The 16,987-nt window shown below is 43.5% G+C and overlaps 1 protein-coding gene across 7 annotated transcripts in view; it reads right to left on the bottom strand.

Annotated features, from left to right (window-relative positions):
- Positions 1 to 15,649, bottom strand: part of LOC127004253 (cleavage stimulation factor subunit 1-like) — a 42,895-nt gene extending 27,246 nt beyond the window's left edge. The window contains exons 1-7 of one of the 7 annotated variants that reach the window (XM_050871815.1): positions 15,619 to 15,649; positions 10,071 to 10,201; positions 8,121 to 8,333; positions 7,345 to 7,656; positions 6,112 to 6,205; positions 4,592 to 4,723; positions 734 to 4,153 (exon numbers count right to left, since the gene is read on the bottom strand). In XM_050871815.1, the coding sequence (XP_050727772.1) occupies positions 4,044 to 4,153; positions 4,592 to 4,723; positions 6,112 to 6,205; positions 7,345 to 7,635 (627 nt within the window). In that variant the 5' untranslated portion in view covers positions 7,636 to 7,656; positions 8,121 to 8,333; positions 10,071 to 10,201; positions 15,619 to 15,649 and the 3' untranslated portion in view covers positions 734 to 4,043. Of the gene's footprint in view, positions 1 to 733; positions 4,154 to 4,591; positions 4,724 to 6,111; positions 6,206 to 7,344; positions 7,657 to 8,120; positions 8,334 to 9,329; positions 9,477 to 10,070; positions 10,202 to 11,651; positions 11,698 to 15,233; positions 15,366 to 15,618 lie in introns of those variants that run through there. The other 6 variants (XM_050871816.1, XM_050871817.1, XM_050871820.1 and 3 more) reach the window with 6 other exon arrangements.
- Between the last annotated feature and the right edge of the window lie 1,338 nt (positions 15,650 to 16,987).

Genomic DNA, 16,987 nt, shown 5'->3' with positions numbered 1-16,987 from the left:
TCACAGCCAATCAGCGCACAGCAAGGCCCCCAGGACAGCCAATCAGAGCAGAGAATAGGGACGCCCCCCATTTCCCGCTCAAAATCACTCAAGAAAGCCACACACAGATATATTATAGCCATTTTCAAGCATTTTTAGAGGCTTAAACTTAATTATGGCTTTCCTGGAGACTAGTTTTGATATTTTCACACTTTAATTATGGCTTTCCGGGAGCTCTGAAGGTGAATTAACGTGTCTAAGAGGGAGAAAGCGGTGGGCGTCTTCATATCTCGTCGAATTATTAATAAAACCAAAACTTACCGGCGTGGAAATATAATATGGATAAAATTAAATTAAAACTTACCTGAAACTTGCTTGGTCCGTATAGTAATAAGGGAAATATGAGTAACGAAGCCAGTCAGAATTAGTTTGTCTTACAGGAATATAAAATCACACTAAAAACCATAAATTACTGATAAAATGTAACAGATATGGATAATTAATGTGATAAAGAAGGTAATACTGAAGGGATAAGTGATAAGGGAAATAAATAAGTTAACCAGAATCTCGATAAAGCATAAAAAAAACACTGCAAACCATAAATGACTTCGAAAATATGAAATAAATTAATAAAAAGAAACTATCACAGGAATATCTAAGTTTACCCTCGCAACACACACTCGCTCACACACACACACTTCAACCTTATAACGTGACCGCCTCGCCCCCTTTCTGCCCCCAGCTATTATCTTACCTTAATTAAGTAGTGCTATTGCCTAATAACCGGGCTGCGGCGTTATAATCGTGAATATTTGGCGCCATCGTGAGGAGCGTCTTGCCGTGCGTCTGCTCGGAATGGAGGTCGGCCCGGGAATGGCGCCAAGGCTCGCTTCCCCGCCAAGCTTAGTATCTCAAACACGCTTATTAATGGTCTTACGCAGGGACGAACTATGAATTAATGACTATAAAAATACAATAATAGAGCTCATTACCGTAAAGCTAAAGGACATTTTAAATACACGAATATTCCAGGAAAGAACCGACGCGCTGACCCCGCCAAATTTACCATAGTGCCTCCCCCAAGTGTATTAATGATCTTACGCAGGGACGAACTATGAATTAATGACTATAAAAACACAATAATATAGCTCATAACCGTAAAGCTAAAGGACACTTGAAATACACGAATATTCCAGAGAAGAACCAACCGGGAATGGCGCCAACTCGCACCCCCGCCAAAATTTGTATCTCAAACACGCTTATTAATGGTCTTACGCAGGGACGAACTATGAATTAATGACTATAAAAACACAATAATAGAGCTCATAACCGTAAAGCTGAAGGACATTTTAAATACACGAATATTCCAGGAAAGAACCGACGCGCTGACCCCGCCAAATTTACCATAGTGCCTCCCCCAAGCGTATTAATGGTCTTACGCAGGGACGAACTATGAATTAATGACTATAAAAACACAATGATATAGCTCATAACCGTAAAGCTGAAGGACATTTTAAATACACGAATATTTCAGAGAAGAACCAACGCGCTGACCCCGCCAAATTTACCATAGTGCCTCCCCCAAGCGTATTAATGGTCTTACGCACGGACGAACTATGAATTAATGACTATAAAAATACAATAATATAGCTCATAACCGTAAAGCTGAAGGACATTTTAAATACACGAATATTCCAGGAAAGAACCGACGCGCTGACCCCGCCAAATTTACCATAGTGCCTCCCCCAAGCGTATTAATGATCTTACGCAGGGACGAACTATGAATTAATGACTATAAAAACACAATGATATAGCTCATAACCGTAAAGCTGAAGGACATTTAAAATACACGAATATTTCAGAGAAGAACCAACGCGCTGACCCCGCCAAATTTACCATAGTGCCTCCCCCAAGTGTATTAATGATCTTACGCACGGACGAACTATGAATTAATGACTATAAAAATACAATAATATAGCTCATAACCGTAAAGCTAAAGGACATTTAGAATATTCGTTCATTTTAGAGAAGAACCAACGCGCTGACCCCGCCAAATTTACCATAGTGCCTCCCCCAAGCGTATTAATGATCTTACGCACGGACGAACTATGAATTAATGACTATAAAAATACAATAATAGAGCTCATTACCGTAAAGCTGAAGGACATTTTAAATACACGAATATTCCAGGAAAGAACCGACGCGCTGACCCCGCCAAATTTACCATAGTGCCTCCCCCAAGCGTATTAATGATCTTACGCACGGACGAACTATGAATTAATGACTATAAAAATACAATAATAGAGCTCATTACCGTAAAGCTGAAGGACATTTTAAATACACGAATATTCCAGGAAAGAACCGACGCGCTGACCCCGCCAAATTTACCATAGTGCCTCCCCCAAGCGTATTAATGATCTTACGCACGGACGAACTATGAATTAATGACCATAAAAATACAATAATTGAGCTCATAACCGTAAAGCTAAAGGACATTTTAAATACACGAATATTCCAGGAAAGAACCGACGGTCTGACCCCGCCAAATTTACCATAGTGCCTCCCCCAAATATATTAATGATCTTACGTACGGACGAACTATAAATTAATGACTATAAAAATACAATAATATAGCTCATAACCGTAAAGCTAAAGGACATTTAAAATACACGAATATTCTAGAGCCAACCACCGAGTTGACCTTTTTGAGGCTAAATGAAACCTCAATTTTGGCTTTTTGTCAAGCGTTTGGCCTAAATCAATTCACTTTGGCCAAAAATACCTGATCGGGCACAATTTTGCCTTTTTTCATAATGTCTGGGTCGGCATTCTTGAAAAACGCCTACGATTCTCATATCAGTTATGTCTACAGGACAAGAAATGAGGTCAAATGCGCCTAAGAAGTGTTTTTTCACGTTTATGTAAGAGAAATAAAATAAAACTACCCTAGGAAAGGCCCATGACCCCTATGTAGGCCTTGTAAAACGTATGAGGGGAAAAGGGTTCTCGTCAAGGTGTTGAATTTATCATTGTTACTTTGCACATCCCTAATGATCAAATTTTCTTTGCTAATTCATATATTCACTCAGGTGCTTTCCATGTTCAACATCTCCCTGACCGTATTTTGGAAGAAAAGACTGTACTCATGGGTGATCTCAATGCTAGATGTAAAGAACTTGGTTGCCATCAGACCTCAAATGTGAATGGTATTAGATGGGAGGCGCTTCTTGACTCTACTGATGCAATTATGCTTACAGGTGATAGTGTTTTGACTCATGTGCAGGTTGGTAATTGCATGTGTACCTCCTCAGGAATATTATCAGTATTTACATTCTAATTTCTTTTAACTAACCTCAACATGTTTTATTTTTGTACAATGGAGATTTTTATTTTTTGTAACTAGCCTATATAGTCAGGGCTTTGTCTGCAAGCCCAGCCATTCCCCTTTGTTGTATTTTACAACAATAAATAATTCAATTCAATTCAATGTTACTCTTCGTTTTGGAGCCTTCTGATTAATGTAGAATCATTTAAGTTTAAGGACAGACCACCTAGTCTGGACCATGGGGTCTGTGTGGTTTGATTTTCTATGTAAATCTCTCTCTCTCTCTCTCTCTCACACACACACACACACACTCTCTCTCTCTCTCTCTCTCTCTTTTTAAACATGGGGAACTAATATATTTTGACTTATTCCTGTGGAGGATATGTCTCTCTCATCCTTACCTGTATCTTTTATCTTGACTTCTTACTTAATTTTCTAAGACGGACTTAATAATATATCTAGTAGGAATTAAAGAAAGAATTGAAGGTCTCACACCTCCAGATACTTAATCATAGCTCATAACATTCTCTCTCTTCGTCTTCTTTTTATTTTTCACTAGACAAGCATAAGAAAGATTCCTATTTTTAATTCCGCTTACTTTTCCAAGGTACCTTTATTCTTGACATGAGTACTAATTACAAGGTGCGTACAAACTGAAACACCCAACTGTATTGTTATAAAACAAAAATTGGATAAAAGGCCCTTCCCTTGACCCTCAGCAAAGTCTTGTTGAAGGGTTTCAGTGGACATTCCTGCGGTACCAGAACCTTGCCCGGTAGTCATCTGAGCAGGTGATGAAGGCCGGCGAGCAGGGTGAGTGGACCATGTGTCGCACAGGGCCATTGTGACCTGGGGAGAGGGTAAGACAGTGAGACAATGGACTATGAGACACCTCAAGACCTAACCCTACCTTGTACACCTTAGCTGCTGATATATTCCATCATCGGGGAACTAACTGGAGATATTCTACTAAAACTGATTTTAGTGTTATCCAACTTCCTGAAATTCAATTCAATGAGCATGCTCTTTAAAATTACCCTTGGCCTGCTTCCTAACTTTGAAAAGAAGAGGCCTCTGCACAACATTCCTCCACCATTATGGCAACTTATGCAATACTACAACTAATCTTACACACTCAAAAGCTTAAATAAAGGTATAATGGCCCATGGTCAGAACACTTACATAGGAAGAAGGATGATGTTAAGCTTATCAACCCTGAGTGCCCAGGTGAAAGTGAGACCCGTTCCCGTCAGCTCCCTACCTGACCCTCAAACACCCATGACTCACCGAGGGACAGCAGGTTCTTCCTCTGGGCGTTGCGAGCGTCCCAGGCACAGAGGGAGGTGGTGGCCTCGTCCGGGAACATGACAAAGTCTTCGGTGTGGCTGAACATGGCGTGTGCGCTGTGCTCCTGCCGGCCTGAGGAACAAGGGGTAAGAAAAAATGGCTTCTTGCATGCAAAACTTTATCTTATCTTAAAATCAATCCCACAAAGTTATATGTTTAGTTGGGCAATACATTTACCATTCTAGAAAAGAATGCATGTGAAAGTCAATCCCCTAAACTTGAGCCTAAGATGGTTATTCAATATTTATGTGGATGGTGTTATTAGAGAAATGGAGGGCAGAGTTGGAGAAGTTGGAGTAAGAATGTTTGATGAGGGAAGGAAGTGGGTGCTGAATTTGATACTGTTTGCTGATGACACGGTGCTCATTGCAGACAATTAAAGTGACCTACAAAATTTAGTCAGTGTTTTTGATAGTGTCTGTAACAGGAGAAAGCTGAAAGTAAATGTCAACAAAAGTAAAGTGATGGTTTGTGAGCGAAGTAGAAGTGAGGTTGTAGATTTTGTATGCCCATATAGAGTGGGAATTGAATGTGAAAAAGAATGCAAAATAATTTTGAATGGTGAAGAAATGGAGGAGATCAATGAGTTTAAGTACCTTGGATCAGTTATGTGTAAGCATGGTGGTACAGAGGGAGAGAAAAGAGAAAGGGCATTGCAAGGAAGAAGGGTGATAGGGTCTTCGGGACGAATCATGAATGGCAGAAGTGTGAGCATGTAGGTAAAGAGGGATTTGAGAAATACAATAATAGTACCAACCCTCACATATGCAAGTGAAACGTGGGCCTGGAATGAAAGTCTGAGGTCTAGAGTGCAGGCAGTGGAAATGAGTCATTTGAGGAGTGCTTGTGGTGTGAGTAGAATGGATGGAATGAGTAATGAAAGTGTGTACAAGTCTTTTGGAATGTGTCACAGGAGTGAAGGGAAGAAGTGTGGAGTGGTGGAAGAAGTGAAGCGACAGACTTTTAAGTGGTTTGGCCACATGGAGCGAATGGAGGAGAGTAAGATGACCAGAAGGGTGTATGTGAGTGAGATAGAGGGAGGGAATGTTGGACCTCCAGTGAAATGGAGGGATAGGGTGCAAGAGTATGTTAGGGAGAGGAGGGAAAGATCTTTGAGAAACTTTGAGCAGGCAAGGAGGGAGTGTCTGGATAGAGAAAGTTGGAAGCTCTTCTGCCGTGGCCATCCCCTGGTGGGAGCTCCTAGAAGCAGGTGTCGATGAAATGATGATGATGAAGAATTGGACTTTTATTATGTGGTATGCAAACTGTGTTGAACAAGGTGTTGCTGCATCAAAAAAATGATTGACTATGGCATGGACTGTGCTCCAGGTGGGGTGCTAACTGGGGGACCACCAAGTTTGTGGTCCCCCGAGGAGCAAAATATCTGGTGGAGGCAAACAGAGGGTTTACTGAAGGTTGGCCTGGACTAGATAAGCAGGTGGTTGGTGGTCCACACTCACCCACTGAGCTGGCATCAGTGTAGGCAATGAGGCATCGGCCTGTTGACAGCTCCCACAACTTGACAATGCTGTCCAGACCCGACGACAGGATGTACTGGGAAAAAGGGATGACTATCAGTATTTTTCTTATTAATTTTTCATTATTCATGGCATTTCTACAAATAGGCAGTGAAACCAAGGGCTTGACAAAGAAACTAATCTGCAAAATGTCATTCCCACAAAGACAAGTCCAGCCCCCTCACCAAAAGAAATGATTTAAACATGAGGTATCTTGATCATTCATTCATGAAAGCCTTGAAGTCACTGGAAGAAAACTAGTGACCATAACTGAACCACTGAAAACTTTAAAACAACGGTAAACTTGATCACTATGAAGTCCAGCCCCAAGGATAATAAGTATTGTTAGGGTGACAGTAGGCATCAGTGTATCTATGCCCATTACCAGGGAGCTGAAAGGTGTCTAAGGAAATAGAAAGATTACTGCAGCACTTCAGCCAAATGGGAAGAACATCAGACTCACAATGCACTTGCCTCAGAGTCAATAGTTACTGTCAAAATCATCAGTCTACCTTACTCCAAACTCTTAACATGGCAGCAGCCCCTCTATGCAATGCAAGTCTTCTCTTCTCCCTCACCAGTTCGTCTCCCACTCCCGTCTTTGCCTTCCTCAGCCTCCATTCCCCTTCTGCAGCATGCGACTTGGCAAGCAAGAAGAGGCTACTGAGCCATAAGTTCAAAGTAGGGTGTCCACAACTTAACAAACTAAACCAAATGCTGAGTCACTAGGAGGCTGATATATTACCTCCACAGTCCTGTATCATCATCATCATCTGTTTAATGTCAGGTTTTTCCATAATCTCTCATGAAGTTAGACGGTCAACATACACTTCCAACTATTACTATCCATTGCCTCAGCCTCTCCAGTGCCTAATGCTGCCAAATGTTCTCAAACACACTGCCTCCATGTCTTCCTTGGCCTGCCTGGTGGGCCATGACCTGACACTCACCCCAGTGCCTTACCATCCTCCCTCCTTTTCATGTGCCCAAATTGCCTCCATCTTCTTACTCTCAGCACAACACTCAACTCCTCCAATCCACATCTTGCCACCTCCTCACTGGACATCCCATCTGTCCACAAGATCTCAGCCATATGCCTCAACATTTGTGTACACTCCTGCACACACCAACAGTACCACTCTCCTTCCCAGCACCTCGCAGCACAACAGCCCTCACCTTGCCATTCCGAGAGTAGAGCACGGAGCAGACCTCAGCCCCGTCGTGGCACTTGGTGAAGGTTTGCACACAGCGGCCCGACACCCTATCCCAGATTTTGATGTCCCCGTCCTTGGAGGCGCTGGCACACACACGGGCGTCGGCAGAGTAGCGCACGCTGGTGAGGGGCCCAGCATGGTGCTCCCGGGGGTAGGGACACACGTAGCACTGGCACGTGTTGATGTCGTAAAACCTCACCACTGGCCCCTCGGTGGTGACGGCCAAGAAGTCTCCACTGGGGTGGATGGACATACTGGTCACCTGTTCTGCGTCCTGCGGTGGAGAGGACTGTGATGGATGGGTGGATGGGTGAATGATTGATGTTAAACTAGATGGATGTACGAATGAATGAGTGAATGGAAAATTTACTGATTGGATAGATGTCTCTTTGAATGGATGGATGTATGAAAACAAGGAAGAATGGAAAAATGTATGAATGAATGGGTGGATGGATATGTGGAAAGGTGGAAGGATGAATGAATAGGTACATGGATGGATATATGAATGGGTGAATGGATGAATGGGAAATTTATTGAATGGATGAATGGATGTAAAAATAGGAAAGATGGAAGAAAAATCCTGCAGTGGACTGAAGTGCCTAATAATGATGATGATGATGAAGAGGAGGAGGAGGAGGAGGAGGAGAAGGAGGAGGAGGAGGAGGAGGCCATGAGAGGCTGAAATGTTTCCCATGTAGTTTTTATAAAGAAATCTGTTGATAACACACAAAATCTTACCGTTAAGAGTCTTGCAGGCCTTCTTGGCGGATGTCTTACTAAAGTCAAACATTTTGATATTGGTGTCCCGGCTGCCAGATATCAGGATTTGCTCCCTCGGGTGGAACTCAAGGCAAGTGATCTCATCCAGGTGGTCATACAGCGTGCGGATGACTGGGTGACCAACCACAGCATCTGGATGGACCTCCACTGCATCAGGGTCACGTCCAAGATCTGAAAGAATGAAAGGAGAGGGTAAAACCGTTACTGTTATGCTTGTTATCATTATTATTACTAACTATGCCTAGGGAGATCACAGTCCAGGGGAATTAGAGTAAGTGCAATTTCTACATAGTGTTGTTGTGGCTGACTTTAGAAGGGGATCTTTTTATAAGTAGCAGAGATGGACTAAGTGAAAATAATCCATGCAAAAATGCTGCTCCTGAAGAAAACAGAGAAATATCAATAAAAAAAGAAACAGAGTGGCATAGCAATTAACAACAGAAAGAATAAAAGTTAGCATCAAGACACCTCAAGAACTAGATTTGATAGTCTCATTTTGGCATCTTTCTTCAGGAGCAGCAGTTTCGTATGTGTTATTATATTTCACTTAGTCCACCCCCTTTGCTTATGAGACAGATCCCCTTCTAAAAAGTCGGCTCCATTAACGCACTGTAAAGATAACACTTGCTGTAATTCCTCTGGACTTGGCATTTCCTAGGCATAATAATAACTACTCCATCCCTGGCCAAGAGATAAGTCACAGCATTAACCAGAGCAGGAGGGAGACAAGTGGTGGAGACTGTTGGGAAAGGCAGTGGATTAGTAATGACTGACGGAGATGATAAAGTGTTGACATACCTTACATGTCTTACTAGGGGTTGAATTTATGCCTCAGCTGAACCTACTAGCTTTGACGGGTTGACTTTTTATATATATATACTGGTCGGTATTTTAAGACACTCACTTTTCACACCAACTATTTCTAAAGGTCAAAGAGGGGATCAATCGAGATCTAATGAGTGTTTCTTTAGGTTCAAAAGAAGAAGGGTCAAACAACCACCAGGGTCATAAAACTACTTCTGGAAATGCCCAAAACTCCTATGAAAGCCTTGTCAAATATGTGAACTTTGGCGACGAAATGTTTAGTAATATGGCCCAGTATATGAAGTGGTGTGTTTGAAATGCTAAACTTACCCAAGGTAAGACTACTCAAACTCAGCACACTACCTTTATAGAGGCGTCCACACTCCCCGTGGCCACTAAACTCCCGTCCATGGAGAAGGCTGCGGCACGACACTTGTCCTTGTGGGAGGTGACATAGGCGGTCTCATACATGGCTGGCTCGGGGGCGCTGGTCTGGGGTTCCTTTTCGTACTCCATGTTACATTAAAAAAAAAAAAAAAAAAAAAAGAAAAAAAAAAGAGGGAAGAAAATATAAAATCAATCAACTACACAATTCAGGAACAAAATATATGTAAGAAAATGTCTTTCACCAGCTCAAGGAAATGGGCAGTGGCCTTAATACACTCTCAGGCCCTTGCTCAATGCCATGGACAGGGGGCAGAGGGAAGCTCAGAGGCCAGGTGATGCAGATAACAGATGTGCAGACTGAGTTTGTATTTTTTGGATCACTGTTTCAGGGTGTCAGTCCTACAATGTCAAAGGATTGGCCTCGACTGTATTGTACCTAGTGTGATGTTTAGATACCATTATAGTGCACAGACTTATTTATTAGAGCTAATCTAATCTATGTTCAATTAGTATGAGTGCTTGCATAATGGAGTAGTTTAGAGTGATATATCATACATATGCATAAGCCTCAATAAAATGTATCCTTTCAAACATTTATTTTACATGAAGAAACTCAAACACACATTCTCTCTCTCTCTCTCTCTCTGCTATGTTATCTTGCAGTATTTGGCTCCCTAATGCATCAGTGCTAGACTTGATAATCACAAGCCACTATACCATGTTCGTGCTGCAGTCCAATGGTGATTATGTTCATGAGCCGGTCTGAAGGGGAGACGGCCGTGGCTTCTTGGTCCACAATGACGGCCAGCTCCTGTGCGAAGTTCTGATGGCCATCGTAGAACAGCTGGCTGCGGCAAACAGGGGATGTAAATATAATAATATCAATACTGCCTTTGGCACTAAAAAAAATATATTCTGAAAACAGAGACTGAGGAAATACATTTGCCAATGTATTGGTGACTGGCACCAGAAGAAACTAAAGACAAAAAACTTGTGAAAAGACTAAAAGAAAAGAATAAAACCAAGCATAATCAGCTTCCCGTTCATCCTCGTTTCTCTTGGAGCAGGGAGTTTGTTTTGCATCTCTGCGGTGAATTTGAACTCCAGTTTGTGTGTTTTGTGAGTGTGAGGCAAGTAGTTAGTGGTAGCTGTGGTGACAAGGCCACAGACAAGCAAAAAGTATCCCAAACTGTCTCCAAGCTGGCTCAGGAGTGGCCTGAAGACCCTTGGGCAGTATTACTAAACATTTTGTTGTCCAAATTCACCTATTTGACAAGGCTTATGTTGGAGTTTTGGGAATTTCCCACAGTAGCTTTATGACCCTGGTGGCAGTTTGACCCTTCTTCTGTACCATGAACCTAAAGAAACACTCATTAGAACCCGACTGACCCAATCTTTGACCTTTAGAAATAGCTGATGTGGGAAGCCAAAGTGGGAAACAAGTCACTCCAGCCCTGGTCACTCCGGCCTGCCCCACGTTCGACCCAAGCCACTCCATCCCCCTTGGGTGCGTGCGCGGGTATGAGCGGGAGTTTGTATGGATGTTTTTTATTCATTCTTAGCAGGTGTCACCTGCGATAGGGTCACAGCCTACGCAGCTTGAGCTAATTTTTTTCAATTATCGTAAATTACCTGTTTCTCTGAGACTTGCAACAACTACACTTCAATATAATAAAAGACACTCTTGTTAATAAAAATGTAGCTGATCATTCTCGTTGTTTTATTTATTGGTAAATGAGAGAAAATATTGTATTGTATTGTATTGAAGTGTAATTGTTATAAGCCCCGGAGAAACACTGGTAATTTACGATAATTGAAAGAATGGCTCAAGCTGCGTGGGACCTGTGACCATATACCCGCTAGTCTGTTAGTGCAGGCAAAGCACACATTCCTCTCTATATCCCTGCTGTGCAAAGAAGCCAAGAACGTACATATTCAGGTGTGGCTGGTCCAGGACGGCAAGCTGTCATGCTATCAGTGATGGAAATATCGTTCTATGCAAGGTGCAAGGTTAGAAAAAGTACGACCAACATAGGGTTACAACTGACCAATTGCTGAGAGCTTGCTCCAGACTGAGCGGACCAACCACCTAATTTATTTAGTTTCCTGTTTAGTTTGCTTTTAGTTTGAGTGCTTTATCTGTATTTTCAATACTCTACATTATTATTATTATTGTTTTAGGTTTTATCATGTGATTTTGTTGTTGATTTAAAACAGTAAAGTAAGAACATAGAATGACATATTTCCTCTACTCCATAAGCTTCTATATATTGATCTGCCTTTATGTATAGAACTCACATCCTCCTCTTCTTCTTCCTCCTTCTTCTCCTCTGCACTGCTTGGCCTGTAAGAAGACATGGGATTGTCAGATGCTTCCAACTCTAACATTAACTACTTGCAAAGGCTAAAAAAAAGAGATCAATTTGGTTCTAAAATATATTAGTTCCCCCATGTCTAGAGAGAGAGAGAGAGAGAGAGAGAGAGAGAGAGAGAGAGAGAGAGAGAGAGAGAGAGAGAGAGAGAGAGAGAGAGAGAGAGAGAGAGAGAGAGAGAGAGAGAGAGAGAGAGAGAGAGAGAGAGAGAGAGAGAGAGAGAGAGAGAGAGAGAGAGAGTGTGTGTGGCACTCCGGACTCATCTCCAAACTCCAGAGCGTGGGTGTTAGTGGCAGGCTCCTCCATCTCCTTCACAACTACCTCAAGGACAGATCGCTCAGTGTAATGGTGAACGGTCACACCTCAGGGGAGTATCCTATAAATGCTGGCGTCCCACAGGGTAGTGTCCTTGGACCACTTTTGTGGAATGTGTATTTCAATGATCTTCTCCACCTCATACCTGAAGCAAACACCTACGCGGATGACTGTACCCTCACATTCCCTTGCGACGGTACAGATCACTGTGCACCCGTCGCCCTTATCAACCAGGTTTTACAGACCGTCTCATCGTGGGGACATCGTTGGCAGGTTGACCTGGCACACGACAAGACACAGGTCATGCTGGTCTCAAGGCGACGCTGCCCCCCAGCCATCCCCACTCCCCCCATAATCCTACAAGGGAAGGTGCTGCCCTTGCAACAGTCTATCACTGTCCTCGGTGTGGAGGCAAACAACAGCCTGTCCTTCACCAGCCACGTCAGGAAGACTGCATCCAAGGCAGCAGGATGGCTGAACTGTGTCAGGCGTGTCTCCCACCTCCTTGATGCGAAGGGAGTGTCGAACCTTTATGCTGCCCAGGTTCGCTCCCTCATGGAATACGCCCCCCTGACATGGTCATCCTGCCCTCCATCATACCTGGGTCTTCTCGACAAGGTACAAAACCACGCCCAATGGCTCATCTCTCAAAGGGCCGCCCCAAACCAGCAGCAACCCACTCCACTACATCCTCTTCAGCAGAGGCGAGACGTGGCTGGCCTGTGTACCATCTACAAGGTACACATGCAGGCTGCTCCGCACCTCGCAACTCTCCGGCAAAAGTGGGCAACACCACACCCCCACGCCACCAGGGTCGCTCTGTCGAGGGAACACCAGCTCACCGTGCCCTTCGCCAGAATGATATACTAGACTCTGGAACTGCCTGACAAGACACACTCACATTCACACATCCACTACACTCCACACTTTTAAAAAAGAAGTGAACACCTGGCTATTGTCTAATGTACACCACTAACTTTAACACTGTACTGTCCATTATCTTGTAACACAACTACAGATAGTTATTCGGAACCTTACTGGTAACTTTTAGTTGTCACGTACCACTTTATGTAATCATGCTTAGTAAATAAAAAAAAGAGAGAGAGAGAGAGAGAGAGAGAGAGAGAGAGAGAGAGAGAGAGAGAGAGAGAGAGAGAGAGAGAGAGAGAGAGAGAGAGAGAGAGAGAGAGAGAGAGAGAGAGATAGAGAGAGAGAGAGAGAGAGAGAGAGAGAGAGAGAGAGAGAGAGAGAGAGAGAGAGAGAGAGAGAGAGAGAGAGAGAGAGAGAGAGAGAGAGAGAGAGAGAGAGAGAGAGAGAGAGAGAGAGAGAGAGAGAGAGAGAGAGAGAGAGAGAGAGAGAGAGAGAGAGAGAGAGAGAGAGAGAGAGAGAGAGAGAGAGAGAGAGAGAGAGAGAGAGAGAGAGAGAGAGAGAGAGAGAGAGAGAGAGAGAGAGAGAGAGAGAGAGAGAGAGAGAGAGAGAGAGAGAGAGAGAGAGAGAGAGAGAGAGAGAGAGAGAGAGAGAGAGAGAGAGAGAGAGAGAGAGAGAGAGAGAGAGAGAGAGAGAGAGAGAGAGAGAGAGAGAGAGAGAGAGAGAGAGAGAGAGAGAGAGAGAGAGAGAGAGAGAGAGAGAGAGAGAGAGAGAGAGAGAGAGAGAGAGAGAGAGAGAGAGAGAGAGAGAGAGAGAGAGAGAGAGAGAGAGAGAGAGAGAGAGAGAGAGAGGGGATAGGAGTCCACCCAACATAGTGAGGGAGAAGGTGTGGTACAGAGGAAGGACATCAGACTATTTAGCAACATGCCAAACCAAATCTTACATGCAGGTCTAACTGTATACATATAGCAAGATTCATGCAGGCAAATCAACATACTACAGGAAGAGGAAGAGGAAGGGAGGAGGAGGAGGAAGAGGAAGAGGAAGAGAGATAAGGAAGAGGAGGAGGGAAAAGAGTTGGAAAGTTTGGTTTAGTGGGCAGTGCAACATCTGTGGTCATGTGCCGGAGAGAGACAGGAGGGGAAGGAATTATAGGAGAAGGGAACAGTTGGAAAGTTTGGTTTAGTGGGCGCAACATCTGTGGTCATATGCTGGAGAGAGAGAGAAGGGGAAGGAATTATAGGAGAAGGGAACAGTTGGAAAGTTTTGTTTAGTCGGCGCAACATCTGTGGTCACATGCCAGAGAGAGACAGGAGGGGAAGGAATTATAGGAGAAGGGAACAGACCCCAGGAGACGGGACACAACATCTGTGGTCATATGCCGGAGAGAGACAGAAGGGGAAGGAATTATAGGAGAAGGGAACAGACCCCAGGAGACAGGACACAACATCTGTGGTCATATGCCGGAGAGAGACAGAAGGGGAAGGAATTATAAGAGAAGGGAACAGACCCCAGGAGACGGGACACAACATCTGTGGTCATATGCCGGAGAGAGACAGAAGGGGAAGGAATTAAAGGAGAAGGGAACAGACCCCAGGAGACGGACACAACATATGTGGTCATATGCCGGAGAGAGGCGGGAGGGGAAGGAACTATAGGAGAAGGGAACAGACCCCAGGAGACGGGACACAGCATCTGTGGTCATATGCCGGAGAGAGACAGGAGGGGAAGGAATTATAGGAGAAGGGAACAGACCCCAGGAGACAGGACACAACATCTGTGGTCATATGCCGGAGAGAGACAGGAGGGGAAGGAATAATAGGAGAAGGGAACAGACCCCAGGAGATGGGACACAACATCTGTGGTCATATGCTGGAGAGGGACATGAGGGGAAGGAATTATAGAAGGGAACAGACCCCAGGAGACGGGACACAACAGCTGTGGTCATGTGCTGGAGAGGGACAGGAGGGGAAGGAATTATAGGAGAAGGGAACAGACCCCAGGAGACGGGACACAACATCTGTGGTCATATGCCGGAGAGAGACAGAAGGGGAAGGAACTATAAGAGAAGGGAACAGACCCCAGGAGACGGGACACAACATCTGTGGTCATATGCCGGAGAGAGACAGAAGGGGAAGGAACTATAAGAGAAGGGAACAGACCCCAGGAGACGGGACACAACATCTGTGGTCATATGTCGGAGAGAGACAGAAGGGGAAGGAATTATAAGAGAAGGGAACAGACCCCAGGAGACGGGACACAACATCTGTGGTCATATGCCGGAGAGAGACAGAAGGGGAAGGAATTATAAGAGAAGGGAACAGACCCCAGGAGACGGGACACAACAGCTGTGGTCATATGCCGGAGAGGGAAGTCTTCTACTTAACTACATTCCACTTTAGCCACTTGGAAGGGTGAATAAATCTTCTACCTAACTTTAAGTAGGCACAGTAGGCGTCTAGAGGCCCTAGAATAGGAGAAAATAGGGAATATACATGAACATTTTTTTGAGCCATTACTCAGACCACTTCAAACTCAAAATGGATCCTTTTTATATATCAATTTTGACGGTGTTTGACGCAACTGCATTCCACTTGAGCCACTTGGAAGGGTGAATTAATCTTCTAGCTAACTTTACGAAGGCACAGTAGGCGTCTAGAGTCCTTAAAATAGGAGAAAATAAGAAAAATACGAGAGCAATTTTTTCCTACCTCGACCAGTGCCCCGCCATGTTGTCTGGGTACAGTTAGCTAAACGCCTATTTCTCACCCCTTTTTTTTTCAGAGTTCTTCAAACGCCTAATAAACGTTCAAACATTACAAAGAAAATAATTAGAGACGAAAAATAGTCATTAGAAGCCTCTAGACGTGTTAATTATTAGGTAAACGTACATAGAGTTAGGCCGTGGGGTCGTATGCCAGCTAGGGAATTACATTATTTAGCCCCATAATTATTTTTTTAGACCTATTGTAAGGCCTGTATGGGGGTAATTATATATGGGGATAGTTATTGAACCTTCTGTGAGGCCTACTAGCTTGTAAATATACGTAAATAGCTAGAATTTAATGTCTTATTGAATATTTTTGGTCTTGAAATAGGTGAGCATCGCCCTGCGCATGTGTTTACGTTAAGTAATTATGTCTTTTTAATGTCCCTATGACCCCCAGATAGGTTATAATGGAAGATATTTATTAGTTATTACTTATTAGACGCTTTTAGGGGGCTGAGGGAGCTTCTGAGGCCTAAACAAGGTGAATTTTGAGTCTTTGGGGTACAATTTTCCGTTATGGCTGGGACAAGTGAGCGAAGTTAAGTGAATATATACTTTGATAACTATAAAATTAAGCCCGTAATGACTAATTCCTACATACCAAAATACGTAAAAATAGACGCTCTTTAAAATGAGACTAAGCACAATACTGTAGCTATCGTAACAATGGCGTAAAAAATCAAAATCCTGAGGCAAATATTACACTATAGACATTGGAGATACCCTTAACATAACGTTTATTTATATTTCAATAATAAATAAACATCTAAATAACCCAGAGCAGGAAACAGGGAGAATAAAACACAATCACACTCTGTCCTGCCTGGGGGTTGGGATGGCATGTTCCTCCCTTCTCCCTTGTTGTTTACCTGCAACAATAAACTATCAATCAATCAATCAAAACAGACAACTTTTATTTCCATATCCATCTCCTCGCTGTCCCTCATAACGTCACCGTCATGACGGCTCATCCCCCATCATATTTCAGGTAAATACACTTATCTAGGCACTTTTAAGGCACTTATATCCCTGCCGTGACCTAATGGCGGGTGTGTTAATGGCTTATTAGGGTCATATAAGTATTTGTAAACACGTACTCATGTCCAGCGTACGACACTTTCTTTAACAAAAAAATGATTTATGCTTCCCTGGCGCCATGAAGCTATGAGTAATTATTTTTTAGGATCGTAAGGGTAATAAAAAGATAAATCCCGTCATTGGAGGGCCGGAATCGGTATTTAGAGCAATGCTGATACAGTTCAAGGCGTCGAGTACGATACCTTGATGACCACTAGATAGATAGATAGATA

This window comes from Eriocheir sinensis, chromosome 27 (assembly GCF_024679095.1).
Source record: "Eriocheir sinensis breed Jianghai 21 chromosome 27, ASM2467909v1, whole genome shotgun sequence".
Taxonomy (NCBI): domain Eukaryota; kingdom Metazoa; phylum Arthropoda; class Malacostraca; order Decapoda; family Varunidae; genus Eriocheir; species Eriocheir sinensis.
This window is presented reverse-complemented; position numbering and strand designations above follow the sequence as displayed.